The 16145-nt window shown below is 40.3% G+C and overlaps 1 protein-coding gene across 2 annotated transcripts; it reads right to left on the bottom strand.

Annotated features, from left to right (window-relative positions):
• Positions 1–839: 839 nt before the first annotated feature.
• Positions 840–15822, bottom strand: CNEP1R1 (CTD nuclear envelope phosphatase 1 regulatory subunit 1). Of its 2 annotated transcripts, none has more exons than XM_047836601.1 (6): positions 15694–15822; positions 14526–14597; positions 11538–11611; positions 8413–8522; positions 8242–8291; positions 840–2198 (listed from the first exon to the last, which is right to left on the bottom strand). In XM_047836601.1, the coding sequence occupies exons 1-5, from the start codon at positions 15716–15718 to the stop codon at positions 8246–8248; spliced, it is 327 nt and encodes a 108-aa protein (XP_047692557.1). In that variant the 5' UTR covers positions 15719–15822; the 3' UTR covers positions 840–2198; positions 8242–8245. The 2 variants fall into 2 exon arrangements, with proteins under 2 accessions (XP_047692557.1, XP_047692556.1); XM_047836600.1 differs by having other exon boundaries at positions 8242–8296.
• Between the last annotated feature and the right edge of the window lie 323 nt (positions 15823–16145).

Genomic DNA, 16145 nt, shown 5'->3' on the forward strand with positions numbered 1-16145 from the left:
GAACCTCTCCCAAAACTAGATAAGCAAATTATGTAAGAGAAGTTATAATTTAGTGTAATTATGTCCAAACCCAATTTCAGCACCAAAGTCAAGATTCATTCATTCTTTGGATAGTCCCTGAGCATCTTGCCAGGTGCTCTTGAGTACTGAAGATACACATTTGACAAAGACTCAGATAGGGGCTTGACAAGTAGTTTGTAACAAAAATACCCAGAATAATTTCATTTAGTCCTTTAGTTCTGCAAGATAGCTATGAACAGGCCCAAATGAGGACAGTAAGGTTCGGAGAGAATGGGTCACCTGCCCAAACAGCTAATGGAGGAACCAGGACTATAAACTGGTCAGTCTGCCAGAAGGGTCTCTTCCACCACACAGGGCCCAAAGCCCCCTTACCTGGCAGATGATGTCATGCTTAGTTTGAAGCGGCACCCTTGTCGTCCCTCACACAGATCAACTCTCCTCAAAGTGTGCTTCTTGGAACACTGCTTCTGTGCAAGTCAGGGTCTTAGTTGCGAGTAATGGAAGCTGACTTCCATTTGTAGTGAAACAAAAAAACCTTTCTTTAAAGGACATTGGGTACCTCAGAGAATTTGGGGGAGGTCTAGAGAGACCAGTCTAAGACTAAACTTTTGGGAAAAGTGCACACATTCCTGCCATGAAACGGGCCTGATGGAACTGGTGCCCCCAGTCTGTCTCAAAAATAAATAAACGTTAAAAAAAAAATTAAAAGAAAAGAATGGTATCTATTTCAAACTCGCCTGTATCTGATACATATGGTACCTTAAATTTTTTAAGCATTACAGATTTTCAATGAATCAAGAAAAAAGCCCAACCACTAATTATATATAAAGTATTTATTTTTATGCACATATTTACCTACAAAATTTACAGAAAATAAAACAATGCCGAATATATAGAATACCCTCTTATGACTTCGTAGGAGCAGAGGGTTTTATTGCTGCAGCTTAAAGAATTAAAATTTTATACACATGAAAGCCAAGATCAACACATTTACGTGGCAGCCTTGCTAAAAAGTTTGTGTCCTGTTAACTGAATGTTCAGCTTTATGGTAAATGGAATTTAAAAGACAGCTTGTGAAATAATTTAAACCTTTTCAAAATCTTCTAGTAAACAGGTAAAAGGCACCTCCAGTTCTTTAAAATATTTACAGCAATCCTAATAGTTTCAGTTTCAGGGCTATTATAGTACATGTGGCTAATATGCATACACAGTATGTCATTAACACTCTCTGAACAGTGAGAATCGTGGACTCGGGTTTGTGGTGCCGCTCCCACGTGACCTTTGTGATGGAGGGGCTGATCAATTACACCTGTGCAACACCAGTGTCACAGCCACGTCCACCACAGCATAAAATCCAATTATCTAAAACAATGACTATCGAATTCCCAGACATTACATAATTTATAACTAGTATATTCAGAAGCCTTTGTGGAGTGTTCTTAAAATTAATTAAAAAACATAAAGTATATTCAGCGTTAAACGAAAACAATGAACAGGAAACTTACTAACACAATAGTGGCTGAAATTCACTATCTGGCTTAATGAAAACTGTTTCTCAAAACGTCTATGATTTCTTACAACGTACACAATGGAGAGGAGTCTTCCTCAGTTTAGGCTCAATCCGATGTTTTTCTTGCATTATGATTAGAACAGAGGAGTGTAAGAATGAAAGGCACAGCTATGCAGGATAGCTGGGTTTAAAGAGCTGTGGGGATGGCAAACAGATGTTCCTGAAATACTGGTGCAGGAGAACAGAGTCCGAGTAACATCTCCCTCTGTAACATTGGCATTGATTTGCTATTTACAGTAGTTTGCAAAAATACATTATAAAAACTGGATGAGGTTCTGTTTCTAAGTTTAACTTAGTAACATACAGACATACTTCACCTGCAAAAGTCTCTGCAGGGTCTGAAGTACTAAAGTGACACTAATACTGAAACGCAGATAATCAAAGGTACCGAGCCAGAGAATGCGAGCCATCATCAAGATCACCTGGGTAAATATTGCACACTTCTTGTCAGTTGCTGTTATGACCTTCACATATCCAACTGTAAAAGGAATCCTTTATGGCTTTTTGCTCAATCACTTATTTGAAGAAAGGCTGTTGGAGGTCCCGTAACAACGAGAGTACATTGTCATTGAACATGAGGCCTAGGTTTCAAAATGAGTTTTCCTGTCTGTAAAGATGAAAAAAAATGTTTCAATACACAGTTCTATTAAAAATATCACTTCTCCATAAACCTTAAGGTGCATTTGAAGGGTACCAGAACACCCCTTTATATTAAGTAAAGATTAATCAATTAATAGTTATGTTTTCAAAGTTTTCCTTGTGTGGAGCATTCTTTCTGAAATCTTCATCACTTTAAAACACAATCTGTTTGATGAATTCCCTGTCCACTGGCTACCTAAAAACCGACCGATCAATCCAATGAATAAAATCCCAACATGTATAAACCAATTCATGCTCCTTGCCAAATGGACGTTTATAAAACATAAATGTATTTGAGCAAAAACATTTTTCCTTTTCCAACATTACATTTTTAATTCCAAGTGAAAATGTAAACCAATGGTTGGAGTACTGGACAGTCACATGTTCAGTGTTAAGTGGATGTAACTCTTCTGTGAGGCCAACGGTCTTTTTTTTTTTTAATATAAGCTCTATACCCAACGTGGGGCTTGAACTAATGACCCCAAGATCAAGAGTCACATGCTCTATGGACTGAGCGAGCCAGGTGCCCTGAACCAACTGTCTTATTTATCCAAAAAAAGGGTACATGCCACATAATCCAAATAGTTCTACTTCTGGGAAGTTTTCTGAACGAAACTGGACTTGAGTGTAAAGCTGTACACAAAAATGGTACTAACTCTTTCATTCAATATCTACTGAGTGCCTACTATGGGCCAGGCTTTGCATGAAATGCTAGGGATCCAGGAATGAGCGAGACAGACTCCCTGGTCCTCTTGGAGCTCAAGTTCTGGCAGAGAATACAATACGTAAGTAATATAGAAACTGTGGAAACAACTGCATGACGAACAGGGCATTATATCATGATGCGTCCGTAAAATGGGACAATACATAATTAAACAAAACAGAAGACCCTAACTATGACAGTGTGGGTAAAAAGCCCAGAACCCTGCATGAGATTCACATGCAATACATGGTGGCTCTTGGAGCCTAATATTGGGTCAAAGAAGCAGGTCTGAAAATTCCTTAATATCTTTTATGAGAAGTGAGAATGTGCAACATAATATAAGACACCTTTGGTTGCTGAGACTCCAGTATCCTCAGGTCAAAAGTGCTGTCCAGGGGCGCCTGTGTGGCTCAGTCGGTTGAGCATCCGACTTCGGCTCAGGTTATGATCTCAGGATTCTGGGTCTGAGCCCCACATTGGGCTCTGTGCTGAGAACTGGAAGCCTGGAGCCTGCTTCAGATTCTGTGTCTCCTTCTCTCTCTGCCCCTCACCCACTCACACTCTCTCAAAAATAAACTTAAAAAAAAAAAAAAAAAAAAGTGCTGACCAGATTCTGGTCACCTTAAGATTCTCCCGTTCACTTCATTTTCAGCCATTTGATTTTTGACAATTCCTTGACACACTGGTAGAACTTGGACACTAATTTTTTCACTGTTTTGTTGAGGTACAATTTATATGCAGTTAAGTGTTCAAACCTTGTGTACAGTTTTATGAGTTTTAACAAATATATACAGCCACATAGCCACCACTCAGATCTAGCTACAGAACATCACCACCACCCAGAAAGTTCCTCCATGCCCCTTTCTAGTCAATGGCAGCTCCACTCCTTACACAGACATAACCACTTACCATAAATTCTGCCTGTCTCTGATCTTTACACAAATGGAATACTAGTGTGTGTCCTTTTGCATCTACTTCTTCCACTCAATGGGTGTGAGATTCATCCATGTTACTGTTTCAGTAGTTTGTATCATTTTATATTGTTGATTACAACATAAAATATACAGTATTCCACTGCATGAATAGACCATTTGTTTTATCCACCGTTTTAATCTATTTTAAATTACGTAAGACGTTAATATAATCTCATTTTTTATGTTTTTTAAAAATTTTGAGATTGAGAGAGAGAGAGAGAGAGAGAGAAAGAGAAGCATGCACGCATGCACAGGGGAGGGGTAAAGGGGGAGTGGGGAGAATCCCAAGCAGGTTCCATGCTATCAGTGCAAAGCCTGACATGGGGCTCAAACCCACACACTGTGAGATCATAACCTGAGCCAAAATCAAGAGCTGGAGGCTTAACTGACTGAGCCACCCAGGCACCCCTAATGTAATCTCATTATTAAAAAATTCAAATACAGGGGTGCCTGGCTGGCTCAGTTGGTGGAGCATACAACTTTTGATCTCAGAGTTTTGAGTTCAAGCCCCATGATGGGTGTAGAGATTACTTAAAAAGAGAAAATAAAAAATGCAAATGCTGCTAAACAAAATCCTTCCTTCCATCTATCTCAAATTCTAGCCCTCTTACAGAAGAAATCAGTTTTAGCATGAATTCTCCCAGACTGTGTTCTATGGGTTTACATTCATATATATAAATAAAACCTGGAGGGTTTTTTTTTTTTTTAATTATTTACTTATTGAGAGAGAGTAAGTGAGCATGGGGGAGAGGCGGGGGGGGGGGAGGGGGGAGGGAGGGAGAGGGAGGGAGGGGGAGAAAGAAAGGGGCGGGGAGGGAGAGAGGATATCCCAGTAAACAAAAATGAGCAAAGAAAAAGGAGACAAACCAAGAAACTGACTCTTAATTATGGAGGACAAACTGGTGGTTACCAGAGGGGAGGAGGAGGGGGGATTGGTTAAACAGGTGATGGGGATTAAGGAGTGCACTTGTGGGGCTGAGCACCAGGCGATGTATGGAATTGCTGAAATCACTATATTGTACACCTGAAACTAACAGAACACTGTATGTTAACTCTACCAGAATTAAAAAATAAATGGTACTAGGGAAAAAAACAACCGAAAAAAAAATACCAAACTGAGTATATTGTTTGGTAATTTTCTTCTTGCACCTAACTTATCTTGGAGGTCCTTCCATGTCCACATTTACAGATTTACTTGTGCTTTCCTATTTTCCCACCCCCCTGTTGAGAAAGATAAAACCTGTTTCTATTTTTTCCATACTGCAAAGGATGCTGCGATGAACGACCGCGTACCTGCCTCCTTGTGTACATGTGATGGTCCCCACTGGGGGGAGATAGAGAAAAGGAGAATGGTTGGGTCGTGAGGCATGCCAATTTTACATCTTACGGGATCATGAAACCGCCTTCCAACACGGCCATACCAGTGTATGTTCGCCACAGGCAGTGTGTGGATGCATCTACTTCAGTCAGCACAGTTCTGGGGGTTTAACTTCTGCCCATGTGACAGGTAGGCAAGACAAACAAATGGAAACTCAGTTTTACCTTGCATTTCCCCAGTTACAAATGAGGCTACCACGTATCAAATGTACTATTTGTCTTTTTTTATTGATTTTTAATACGTCTTTAAATATTCTGGATTCTATCCTCTACTAGATACCTTTCAAATGTATGTATTTTTTGATCTTGAAAGAGAGAGCGAGAGCAAGCCTGAGTGCACAGAAGGGGGGGCAGAGAGAGAGAGACAGACAGAAACTTCTAAACAGAGTCCACGCTGTCAGCATAGAGCCTGATGTGGAGCTCAATCCCACAAACTATGAGATCATGACTTGAGTCAAAATCAATAGTCACATACTTAACAGAATGAGTCACTCAGGCGCCCCCCCCCCCCCTTTAAGTTATTTAGTTTTTGCAATAATCTCTACACCCAATGTGGGGCTCGAACTCATGACCCTGAGATCAGGAGTCACATGCTTTTGCCACTGAGGCAGCCAGGTGCCCCACAAATACCTAATCACTACTTAATTTCTTGCCTTTTGCTGTACAAAATTTCCAAATGTTGATGCAACTAAAGGTATCCAACCTCTTCCATGATGGCGTTTCTGTGTCTTAAAAAAGAAAAAGGAGCTTTTCTGCACCAAGATTATAAACATATTCACCTGTATTTTCTTCTAATGCTTTAATTGTGGGATGTGAATGTCTTCTTAAATACGTTTACAACCAGGGGCGCCTGGGTGGCTCATTCGGTTAAGCATCGGACTTCGACTTAGGTCATGATCCCACAAGTTGTGAAGTTTGAGCCCTGCGTTGGAGTCCTCACTGACAGTGTGGAGCCTGCTTGGGATTCTCTCCCTCTCCCTCTGCCCCTCCTCCACTCTCTCATTCTCTCTCAAAATAAATAAATATATATATAAATGAAAAACTTTACCTGGAATTTAGTTTAATTGATGCAGAGATCTAAATTCATTTTTTTCCAAATGAAGTCAATTATCTAAACACTACTAGCCCAATTCTTCCCTTTTGACTTAAAATACTATCCTTATTCTCTCCTAATTTTTAAAAAAAAATTTTTATGTTTATTTTTTTTTGAGACTGAGAGAGAGAGAGAGAGAGAGAGAGAGAGAGAGAGAGAGAGAGCGCATGCGCAAGCCAGGGGCAGAGAGGGAGGGAGACACAGAATCGAAGCAGACTCCAGGCTCTGAGCTGGACATGAGCACAGAGCCCGACATGGGGCTCGAACCCACAAACTGTGAGATCATGACCTGAGCCGAAGTCGGACACTCAACCGACTGAGCTACCCAGGCACCCCCTTCTCTCCTAATTTTTAAAAAATCAGTGTTGGGACCCCTGGGTGGCTCAGTTGGTTAAGTGTCCAACTTCCGCTCAGGTCATGACGTGATTCTGTGCTGACAGCTCAGAGCCTCCAGGAGGCTTTGGATTCTGTCTCCTTCTTTCTGCCCCTCCCCGGCCTGTGCACGTGCATGCGTGCACACTTTCTCTCTCTCTCAAAAATCAACAAAGAGGCACCTGGGTGGCTCAGTTGTGTCCAACTTCCACTCAGGTCATGATATGACTTCAAGCCCCACCTCGGGCTCTGTGCTGATAGCTCAGAGCCTCAAGCCTACTTCAGTTTGAGTCTCCCTCTCTCTCTGTCCCTCCCCTACTTACACTCTGTCTCTCTCAAAGGTAAATAAACGTTAAAAAATTAAAAAAATAAAATAAACATTTAAAAAAATCAAAGTGTTTAGTCTTTATTCTCTTCACTCATAGCAGTGGGCTTCCTGCTCCTAGTATCTTTTTTTCCTCTTTATTCTAATTTTTTATACAAGGTATTACTTAATACATTAAAAAACATTTTTTTTAATGTTTATTTATTTTTGAAGGAGAGAGAAACAGAGTGTGAACAGGGGAGGGGCAGAACAGAGGGAGACCAAGAATTCGAAGCAGGCTCCAGGCTTTGAGCTAGCAGCACAGAGCCCAACGTGGGGCTCAAATTCATGAGCTTTGAGATCATAACCTGAGCCGAAGTCAGACGTTTAACTGACTGAGCCACCCAAAGCACCCCAATAATTTTTTGATTTGAAGGAAAAAAACACCTTAATAAATAAATAAGCAAATCAAAACCATGAGATTTCTTATCTTTTAATTTTAACTAGGCTCCACCCCCAACGTGGGGTTTGGACTCACCATATGAGATGAAGAGTCGAGTGCTCTACTGAATGAGCCATTCGGACACCTGAGATACGCTTATCTTAATACGTCAAAACCTGATCAACTTTTAGAAACACAGTTGGCTTGTATGTCTGCAATCTGTTGATCTGAGATCTAATTTAAAATCCTACATACAGAATACCATTAGTTTACAAAACCTACACCCACCAAACTAGTTTTGGCCCATAGTGACCACTCTATATTAGACCTATGATGACTTCAATTATAAGACACTACATGGTGATTTTATGTCATTAAGAAAGATTACACTTGATCTTAGCCAAAAGGCTAAAAAGTGATGTCATTAATAAAGATTAAACTGGGGGTGCCTGGCGGGCTCAGTCAGTAGAGCCTGTGACTCTTGATTTCAGGGTTGTGAGTTCAAACCCCACACTGGCACAGAGCTTACTTACAAGAAAAGACCAAACTGTACAACACCACAAATTATTAGACGCATCTCAATTTCAGAGACGTAAATGTGTATCTTAGGATCAGTGCTATAAAGGATATTCCCACCATTAACCCTTGCCAACTGACAATCTATATTAATGTCTGTTTTACTTAAGCCAAAACCGTTCAGTCCTCTCACGCAGATCTGTAATTTTTTTAACATAAACAATACTCACATCGTCACAAGACATGTTGTATTCTGCTAGTACAGTTCGACATCGAGCAGCTATACTGAAAAACTGTGGTCAAAGGAAAATTGATCACATGAGAAATAAGCTTTTAACAACCCCTAGATGATCAAGAAGGTGCTTTAAGCTGAGACTAAAACTCAATTCTGCAAAGGATACATTGACGGCGCAACGACCCGCTTGTGTATTCCAGCAAAAAACAAGCCTATCAGAGTGATACAGCTAATGGTGAAGAATGGGTGATTCCATAATGACGTGAAGAAGGACACCTGAAAAAGAAGAGTTTGAAATTTAAAAACGTTCAAAATCTCAGAATAATACCAACACCTACCTCCCCACTTGTGCTTAAATACATGTTAACATTGTAATCATCTCAAAATATGAGGATTTGAAGAATTCAAAATAATCTTAGTTGTTTTGCTGGCCATAAAAATAATTTGTTTCATATCTTTCACCTACAAGATAGCAATAATCCCCCCATTCATTCTCAGGACTTGAACCTTTACAAATGCATTCCTATAATCAAAAACCATCCTACCAAAAATATTTACTGAACCCTTCCTAGCAAGAAGCAATTTAAAAAAGCACAAGAACGGGGACACCTGGCTGGCTCAGTTGGTAGAGCATCTGACTCTTGGATCTCAAGGGCCATGAGTTCAAGCCCCACATGGGGTATGGAGCCTACTTCAAACAAACAAACAAACAAACAAACAAATCAGAGTCTAAGAGAAACAAAGGGCTAATTTCGGATCTGGGTATAATCAGATGACAGCAGGCAACAGGACAACATGAATACGTGGAGACAAGAGTCCGGGATCCAGCAATGGAACAAGAGTGGGCACTGAAGCCAGATGAGTGGGGAATAGAACTTGAAGAAGGAAAGATGTGTTTAAAGTCTGGAAAAAGAAATCAAGTGGACTAGTTACTAAATGGGAGCAAGAGAATTAAGCCAAAGGCCTGTGTACCTCACTCTCCTACTGAGAGATGCGTACGTATTTCAAGAAAGAGAACTAAACTTAAAAAAAGCTAGCTGGGCCAGCATGGTATGGGTTAAATAGATTTGTCATATGAAGAAATGAGAGACTGAAATATCAGAAACGGAAAAAGCTCCCAGAAGAATAAAATTCTGAATAAAGGTTAATAGTCCAGAGGAACGTCTTCGTGAAACCTTTAAGGACAGGAATTTCCACAGGCCAGCTCTATTTCACATGGCCTACACAATATAAGCACATATGGTGTCTTAGGTGTTAATTTTAACTAGAACAGTATCAGCTTTCTTTCCTCCATGGCAACAATCAACTGCATCTAAATCCCAATTTCCCCCTTTAGATCAGGCATTTGTGTACTGTCCAGTGGGCTATATTCCTTCTCTCCTCGGGTTCTCCCAGCTAGACACAAGCTGGCTTGAGTCTGCAACTCTTGCTACAGAAACAATTGCTTTTTAAAACTCCTTTCAGGTTTGAGGTTATTAAATACTGAAATACAAAGAGCTAACCCTTAGGCTAATAGTTATATTCTCACCTAATTTAGAAAATTACATTAACTACAGAGTTTTGGGCCTATTTCAAATTACATTTAATTCTGTGTTTTATTAAGATCTCAACTAGCTGAAATCAGCTTATATTTTTCCCAATTAGAAGTCAGATTCATTTCCCAAGACAGACCTTTTCAATCTTCTTGGCAGCCTCCTCACTCTTCCCCTGAAGATGAGCACCAAGCACAGGCTTAAGATCCGACTTTTTTAAACGAACACACAAGAGAGTTTCCTATCTGCCATAAAAACTCCTCTATTAACGTAAAATTCCATCTCCAACCTCCCCTACCTCCTATTCTTTTATATCTCCACCCCAGTGGATAAAGTCAGAGAAACTACATGCTGAATAAACCCCTGGCTGCCTGAATTGCCATTTGGACTGCTGACAAAAGCTGGCTTTTAGGTTTTTCTTCTGTAGAACCTAACAGACTATAAATAAAGCTGGTAGAAGTAGTCTACCTAATTACACTTTAAAAAAGGATGTGGGTTTACGATTTGAGAAAATTACAACATCATTACCTAAATAAAGCTCCATTGAGGGAAAAAAAACTTCACTGAAAAACGGGAGACTGTGGCTTCTCTAATAAAAAAGCATGAGTTTGAAATTAAGGTACAAGTTAGAAGAAAGAGGTAGAATTTTGAGAAACACGCTATCAGATTTCATCAAAGGATGCTTCAAGAAATAACATTATGAAATCTGTTATTGCATTTGGTATAGGGATGTTCTTGGACAGTGCCCAATGGGAGATCTCTCAGTGTTTCCTATATTAAATTTCAGGCAGGAAATTTTTTTTTAAAGATAAACGTGGACAAAATTTTTGCTAGCTTATGGAACTTATACATGTGTTCTCTTCACAGAGAAACAAAACCATGGAACTGTGACTTTACTGATTAGGTAACTCAGAGACTAATTTGTAACTCAGTTTTGGCAAGTTTTCCGGCCCACATGGCCTTGTCTGTGACCTGGTTTCCTTCCTGTTTTTGGCCCTCCAATCAGTCTTTTTTATTCTAATCTGACTTTGTTTTACACTTATATTTTGCTATTTTATCATATGTTTCCTGCAAAGTCATCTCAAATACTTTATGGTTTGAGGAAAGGAACTACCAAAGACATGTCATAGAAGAAAATGGTATTTTATAATTTTTTAAAGCTGGCACAGATGACCCTAAATGAACAAAGGAGAATAAAGTCAATGTTTACACTGAAATATTTAAAAATATGTGAATATACGTAAAAAGATATGTAAAAAGCTCAGAAATGAAGGAGAAGTAGTGTAAATGGAGTAATATTTCTTAGGCCTTTTTCCCTGTGAAAGATACTTAATCTACAAGAGCCAACCAAAGTTTTTCTTAAGCAAATGAATGTACAGGATATTTTTAATATAAGGATCAATATCACTACTTGTAACAATAGGTAGCATTTGAATAATACTTTACAATGAACAAACCACCACTACATTACCTCATTTAATCTGCAAAAAATTTTAAATCAAGACTTCTGGGGGCGCCTGGGTGGCTCAGTCAGTTGGGAGTCTGACTTCCGCTCAGGTCATAATCTCATGGTCTGTGGGTTCAAGCCCTGCATCGGGCTCTGTGCTGACAGCTCAGAGCCTGGAGCCTACTTACGATTTTGTGTCTCCCTCTCTCTCTGCCCCTCTCCCACTTGTGTGCGCTTTCTCTCTCTCTCAAAAATAAAGAAATGTAATAAAAAAAATAAAAATAAATAAATAAAATAAATCAAAACTTCTACCTTTTGTGTCTCGGGATCTATTAACCAGTTCCAGGCACCAGTAGCTGTACAGACAGATACCACTATGAGAAGCACTGAAGAAAGATAAACATGAAATTAGTACGGACACAAGCCGTCAACAAATACATAAATCTATAAATGAATAAATGTATACAAATACCACCAATTTCCTAATAAATGACAGCCAAAGGATGCAGCATTTTATTAAAATGGGGAATGCACTCAACTGAGGAATTAGGAAACTTGCTGTATGACCTTGAGGAATTCACATAAAAACCGGATACTTAGTAACTGAGGATAATACCGTCCCTATTAGTTTAGTCAGAACTTTCGAAGATCAATGAAATTAAAAGCAGTAAGAACCAAGATAGTAAAATTTTAATATAAGATTCCATATTATGTAACTTTCAAAGTGCTTTGTGATTTTGCAGATTTTGTAAATTCAAGTTAAAAAACAAAAAACACCTCTCATTTTCAAATGTAAAAAAACCAAAGACTCCTTTATGAATGCACGGAGAATTCTGACTAGAGGATTTTGTCTTGCAGACAACTGTCTGCTGTTAGGAATGCAGAGTACACAATCAAGATCAGATTTTCTTTAGAGACTTGAAGATCAGGGTAAAAATGACTGATAGTAGAACTAAGAAAAGTTTTCTTCCTCCCCACTAAGCTAGAATTATTTTAGGAATTCTAAATAGATCCTAAATAAAACGTAACAGTAAATGGTATTGGGCACCTGGCTGGCTTAGTCAGTGGAGAATGTGACTCTGATCTTGGAGTTGCTGGTTCGAGCCCCGCATTGGGTATCGGTATGTGTGTGTGTATGTGTATATATATATATGTATATATGTATACAAAAAGGAAACCTTTGAAAAAATTTCTTTTAAAAATAAATGGTACTCCTGGAAAATAATAAAAGTGCACCAAGACTTAGTTAATATTCTGGGTATCAAGCTACTGTCCTTCAGTTAGGATGCAGACAGTGTTAAAATGTAAAGATCAGGATTCAAAGAACAATAAAAACATAGTAAAACTGTATCTAGGATTCCTGGTGATGTACTTTTAGAAGAGGCAAATCATAGGAAAACAATCTTCATTTTAGGTATTTAGTATAGAATCAAAATTTCAAAATTACATTCTCAGCTCAGAACAGACTAAACTCAATTTCTTATAATTCCTTATTTCAAATAAGAAATATATACTACACAGATGCCTCTTTTGAAAAATGAAGCAAAAGCAAAATCAAACCCACCAGAAGGGACCTCAGACACATATTTTTGATTGGTGTATTACCCAAGCTGAAGTCATTTTCACATAAGCACAGAGACCATGAATCACAGAAAAAAATAAACTACACTCACTATATTATATTTTGTAAGATAGGACATTATCATATACATTTAAAAAAATTTGGGGGGTACCTTCGTGGCTCAGTCAGTTGAGTGGCCGACTTTAGCTCAGGTCATCCTCTCACAGTTGGTGGGTTCAAGCCCCACATTGACAGTCAGAGCCTGGAACCTGCTTTGGATTCTGTGTCTCCCTCTCTCTCTCTGCCCCTCCCCTGTTGATGCTCTCTCTCACACATTTAAAAAAAAATTTTTTTTTTTTACAAAAAAAAGGAAAAAATTTGAAGTAGCAGTGAAATAAGGTTTATAGGGTAATTCCTCCATAAACCAAAGAACTTGAGAAAATCATTACCTGTAAATTCTGACCAATCAGAATCCTCACAGCATACAAATAAAATTTTGCCAATAGATCTAATAAAAACATCACAAACAGTCTTGACACAGAAAACACTCCTAACTGCAATAGTGCTCTCTGGTCCCACAAACTGAATTACACTTTGAAATGCAGGATGTTTTCAACATGTGCTGTTGTACTTCCCTCTTTGCAGGAATTCAATTAAAAAAAAATTTTTTTTAATGTTTATTTATTTCTGAGACAGAGACAGAGCATGAGTGGGGGAGGGGCAGAGAAAGAGAGGGGAACACAGAATAGGAAGCAGGCTCCAGGCTCTGAGCTGTCAGCACAGAGCCCGACGCGGGGCTCAAACTCAGAATGTGAGCTCATGACCTGAGCTGAAGCCCGGCGCTCAACCGACTGAGCCACCCAGGTGCCCCTGCAGGAATTCAATTTTAATAATATACATCCAAGAACCTAAGACTGGTCCCAACATAAGTGAGTAAAGCATTTTGTGTGCTGAGGTCATTACTTGTGTATTTGTCTGCATTTCTTGTGTATTTCCATGGGGTAATAACCACAATTCTTTCAATCCTATTTTGTGTTACTTGTGACATTTTGAGTAGTTAAAATGTGAATTTGTTTTCTTGGATAGGCTTCCAAACAACACAGTCATGCTCTGCTAAAACTAAGGGTAATTTTATAACCTTTGTAAAGTATATGTTAAATATGGTTTTCCTCAATAAAACTTCAACAGTTTATAACCAAATTGTAAAACCGCTAAACAAGTTCCTGAAATTATTATATATGTTACTTATCAATATTGTAATATTTAATTTTAGAAGTGCATGTATTTTAACGGAAAAATAAAAATTCAAACACATAAAACACTGTATGGCCAGTTCCTTTTCTTCACAATTTCTTTAGGATGCATTGTTTACAAATTTAAATAAATTTAAAAACTGTCACAACAGGGGCGCCTGGGTGGCTCAGCCAGTTAAGCCTCTGACTCTTGATTTCTGCTCCGGTCGTGATCTCAGTTTCTGAGATCGATCCCTAGTCCAGCTGTGCACTGACAGTGTGGCGCCTACTTGGGATTCTCTCTCTGCTCCTCCCCCACTCTCTCTCAAAATAAACAAACTTAAAAAAAAAAAAAAAAGTAAAAACTGTCAAAACAAAAGGAAATCTTATGGTTTAGTAAAACATTTGTTAACCAAAAATTTTACACAAAAGCAAATCATTGCTAGGCAGAGATAAAAGTATCAATTGTCAGTTTATTTTGCCTTAAAGAAACATTCAAGAACTTACTTCTCCAACGTCCAGTGGCAGGTTGCAAACAATGAATATATTCTGTAAGTCTCCTCTCAAAAGCCTTGAGATCTAGGTAAAGAGATGTCAAATTCCTAATTAGCCACTCTGACGAGTTTGAATCTATTAAGATGAAATTTTAGATACTCTAACTGCTTCAGGTGTTACACGCCAACTTACATGTATCACTGCACTGTTTACTTCGTTTACTATGACAGCTTTAAGCACTTGACAAAAACATTAGATTTCTTTAATTCCAATTTCACATATAAGGAAACTGGCTGGTTCACTTTTAGAAGCTTCGTAAAATGGTATGTGGAAAATCAGCAGCAGCCTCAGCCGGCGCCAAAAGCTAGAATTTTGGGGGTTGCAAATAAAAGGATCAGAATCAGGGCGAGTTTTAATTCTGTTGGAACCAAGAACTTTCTATTAGAACAACGTATTCCCCTAACCTCAAAGGCTTCCAGGTCTATTTGACCGCAATGACCCGATTCCGTTTTCCAGCCCTCATGTTTAATTAATGGCTATGCTTTTTGTCCGGTCTTACTGGACTCCTGATACGGCTAACGGGTGGCTGTGGAAAGACACTCCCCTTTCCTCCCTCTGAATGGGTTACAGGTGATCTTCGTGACACTACTGAAGCTCAAACTCGGAGGCCTTCTAAAAGGGGCGTCCAAGGTGCTCCTGAGTGAGCAAGGAAGGCTCGGTCGCGTTTCTTAAACTTTAAAAGGAGATCAAGAGGCACTCCCTTACTCCAGCAGGTACCGGAAACCACAACAGGAATTAAAGATACAACTCCCATGGTTATCAATATAAAATAAGGTGAATTAGCATTCACAGAAAGCAAAATGCAAATCTTTGCCAATGAATAAAAACAAAAGCAGCACAGAAGAGGGGCTCCCGGTCCAAGCTGCGGGGGGTGGGGGGAGAGGGGGGATGGGAGAGCTGACGCAACGGCCCCCCCAGCGCCCTCGGAGGCCAGACGCGCCGGAACCAGCGTCCGGCCCTCTCTGGCCGCCCCTCGGCCCCCAAGCTCCGACCCCCTTCAGTCCATCCTCGGCCTCCTCTCCCCGGGGCGGGGTCCTCGCCACTCCAGCCCCTCCAGAGCCCCGCCGGCTTCCGGGAGGAGCCCGGGACGGGCCCGGGCAACCCAGCAAGGCCACTCTACCTTCCGCCTGCTCCAGTGAGTTCATGTCGGGCGGCAGCTCGAGTCACCGCCGCTGTCCCGTCCGCATCGCAGCTCCCCGGCCCGCGCCCGGCCCGCAGCGCCAGCTCCCACCTCCAACAGCTCCCCGCTGCCCCTCCCCGTCGTACCGCCCCTTACCTACACCCGCTACGCTCATTGGGCATCACTGCCAGACCCCACAACTAATACGGTTTCCTATTGGTTAACTCCGGCACCGGCCTCGGGGCCTAGCGTTGGACGGTCAGCCGGAGGGACCAAGAACTGCCGGCGGCCGAGCTGGTGTAGCGCTGGCGCCGCCGCCTGCCCCGGGGGGGAACTGCAGCCTGTCCGAGCCAGTTCGCTCAGAAAGGTATTCTTAGCTTTTTGTCAGGTTCTTTCATTCCTCAAATGTTTACTATTGAGCGCCCATTTCCTTCTGAGCGGTGTCCTGGTCG

This window comes from Prionailurus viverrinus, chromosome E2 (assembly GCF_022837055.1).
Source record: "Prionailurus viverrinus isolate Anna chromosome E2, UM_Priviv_1.0, whole genome shotgun sequence".
Lineage (NCBI taxonomy): Eukaryota > Metazoa > Chordata > Mammalia > Carnivora > Felidae > Prionailurus > Prionailurus viverrinus.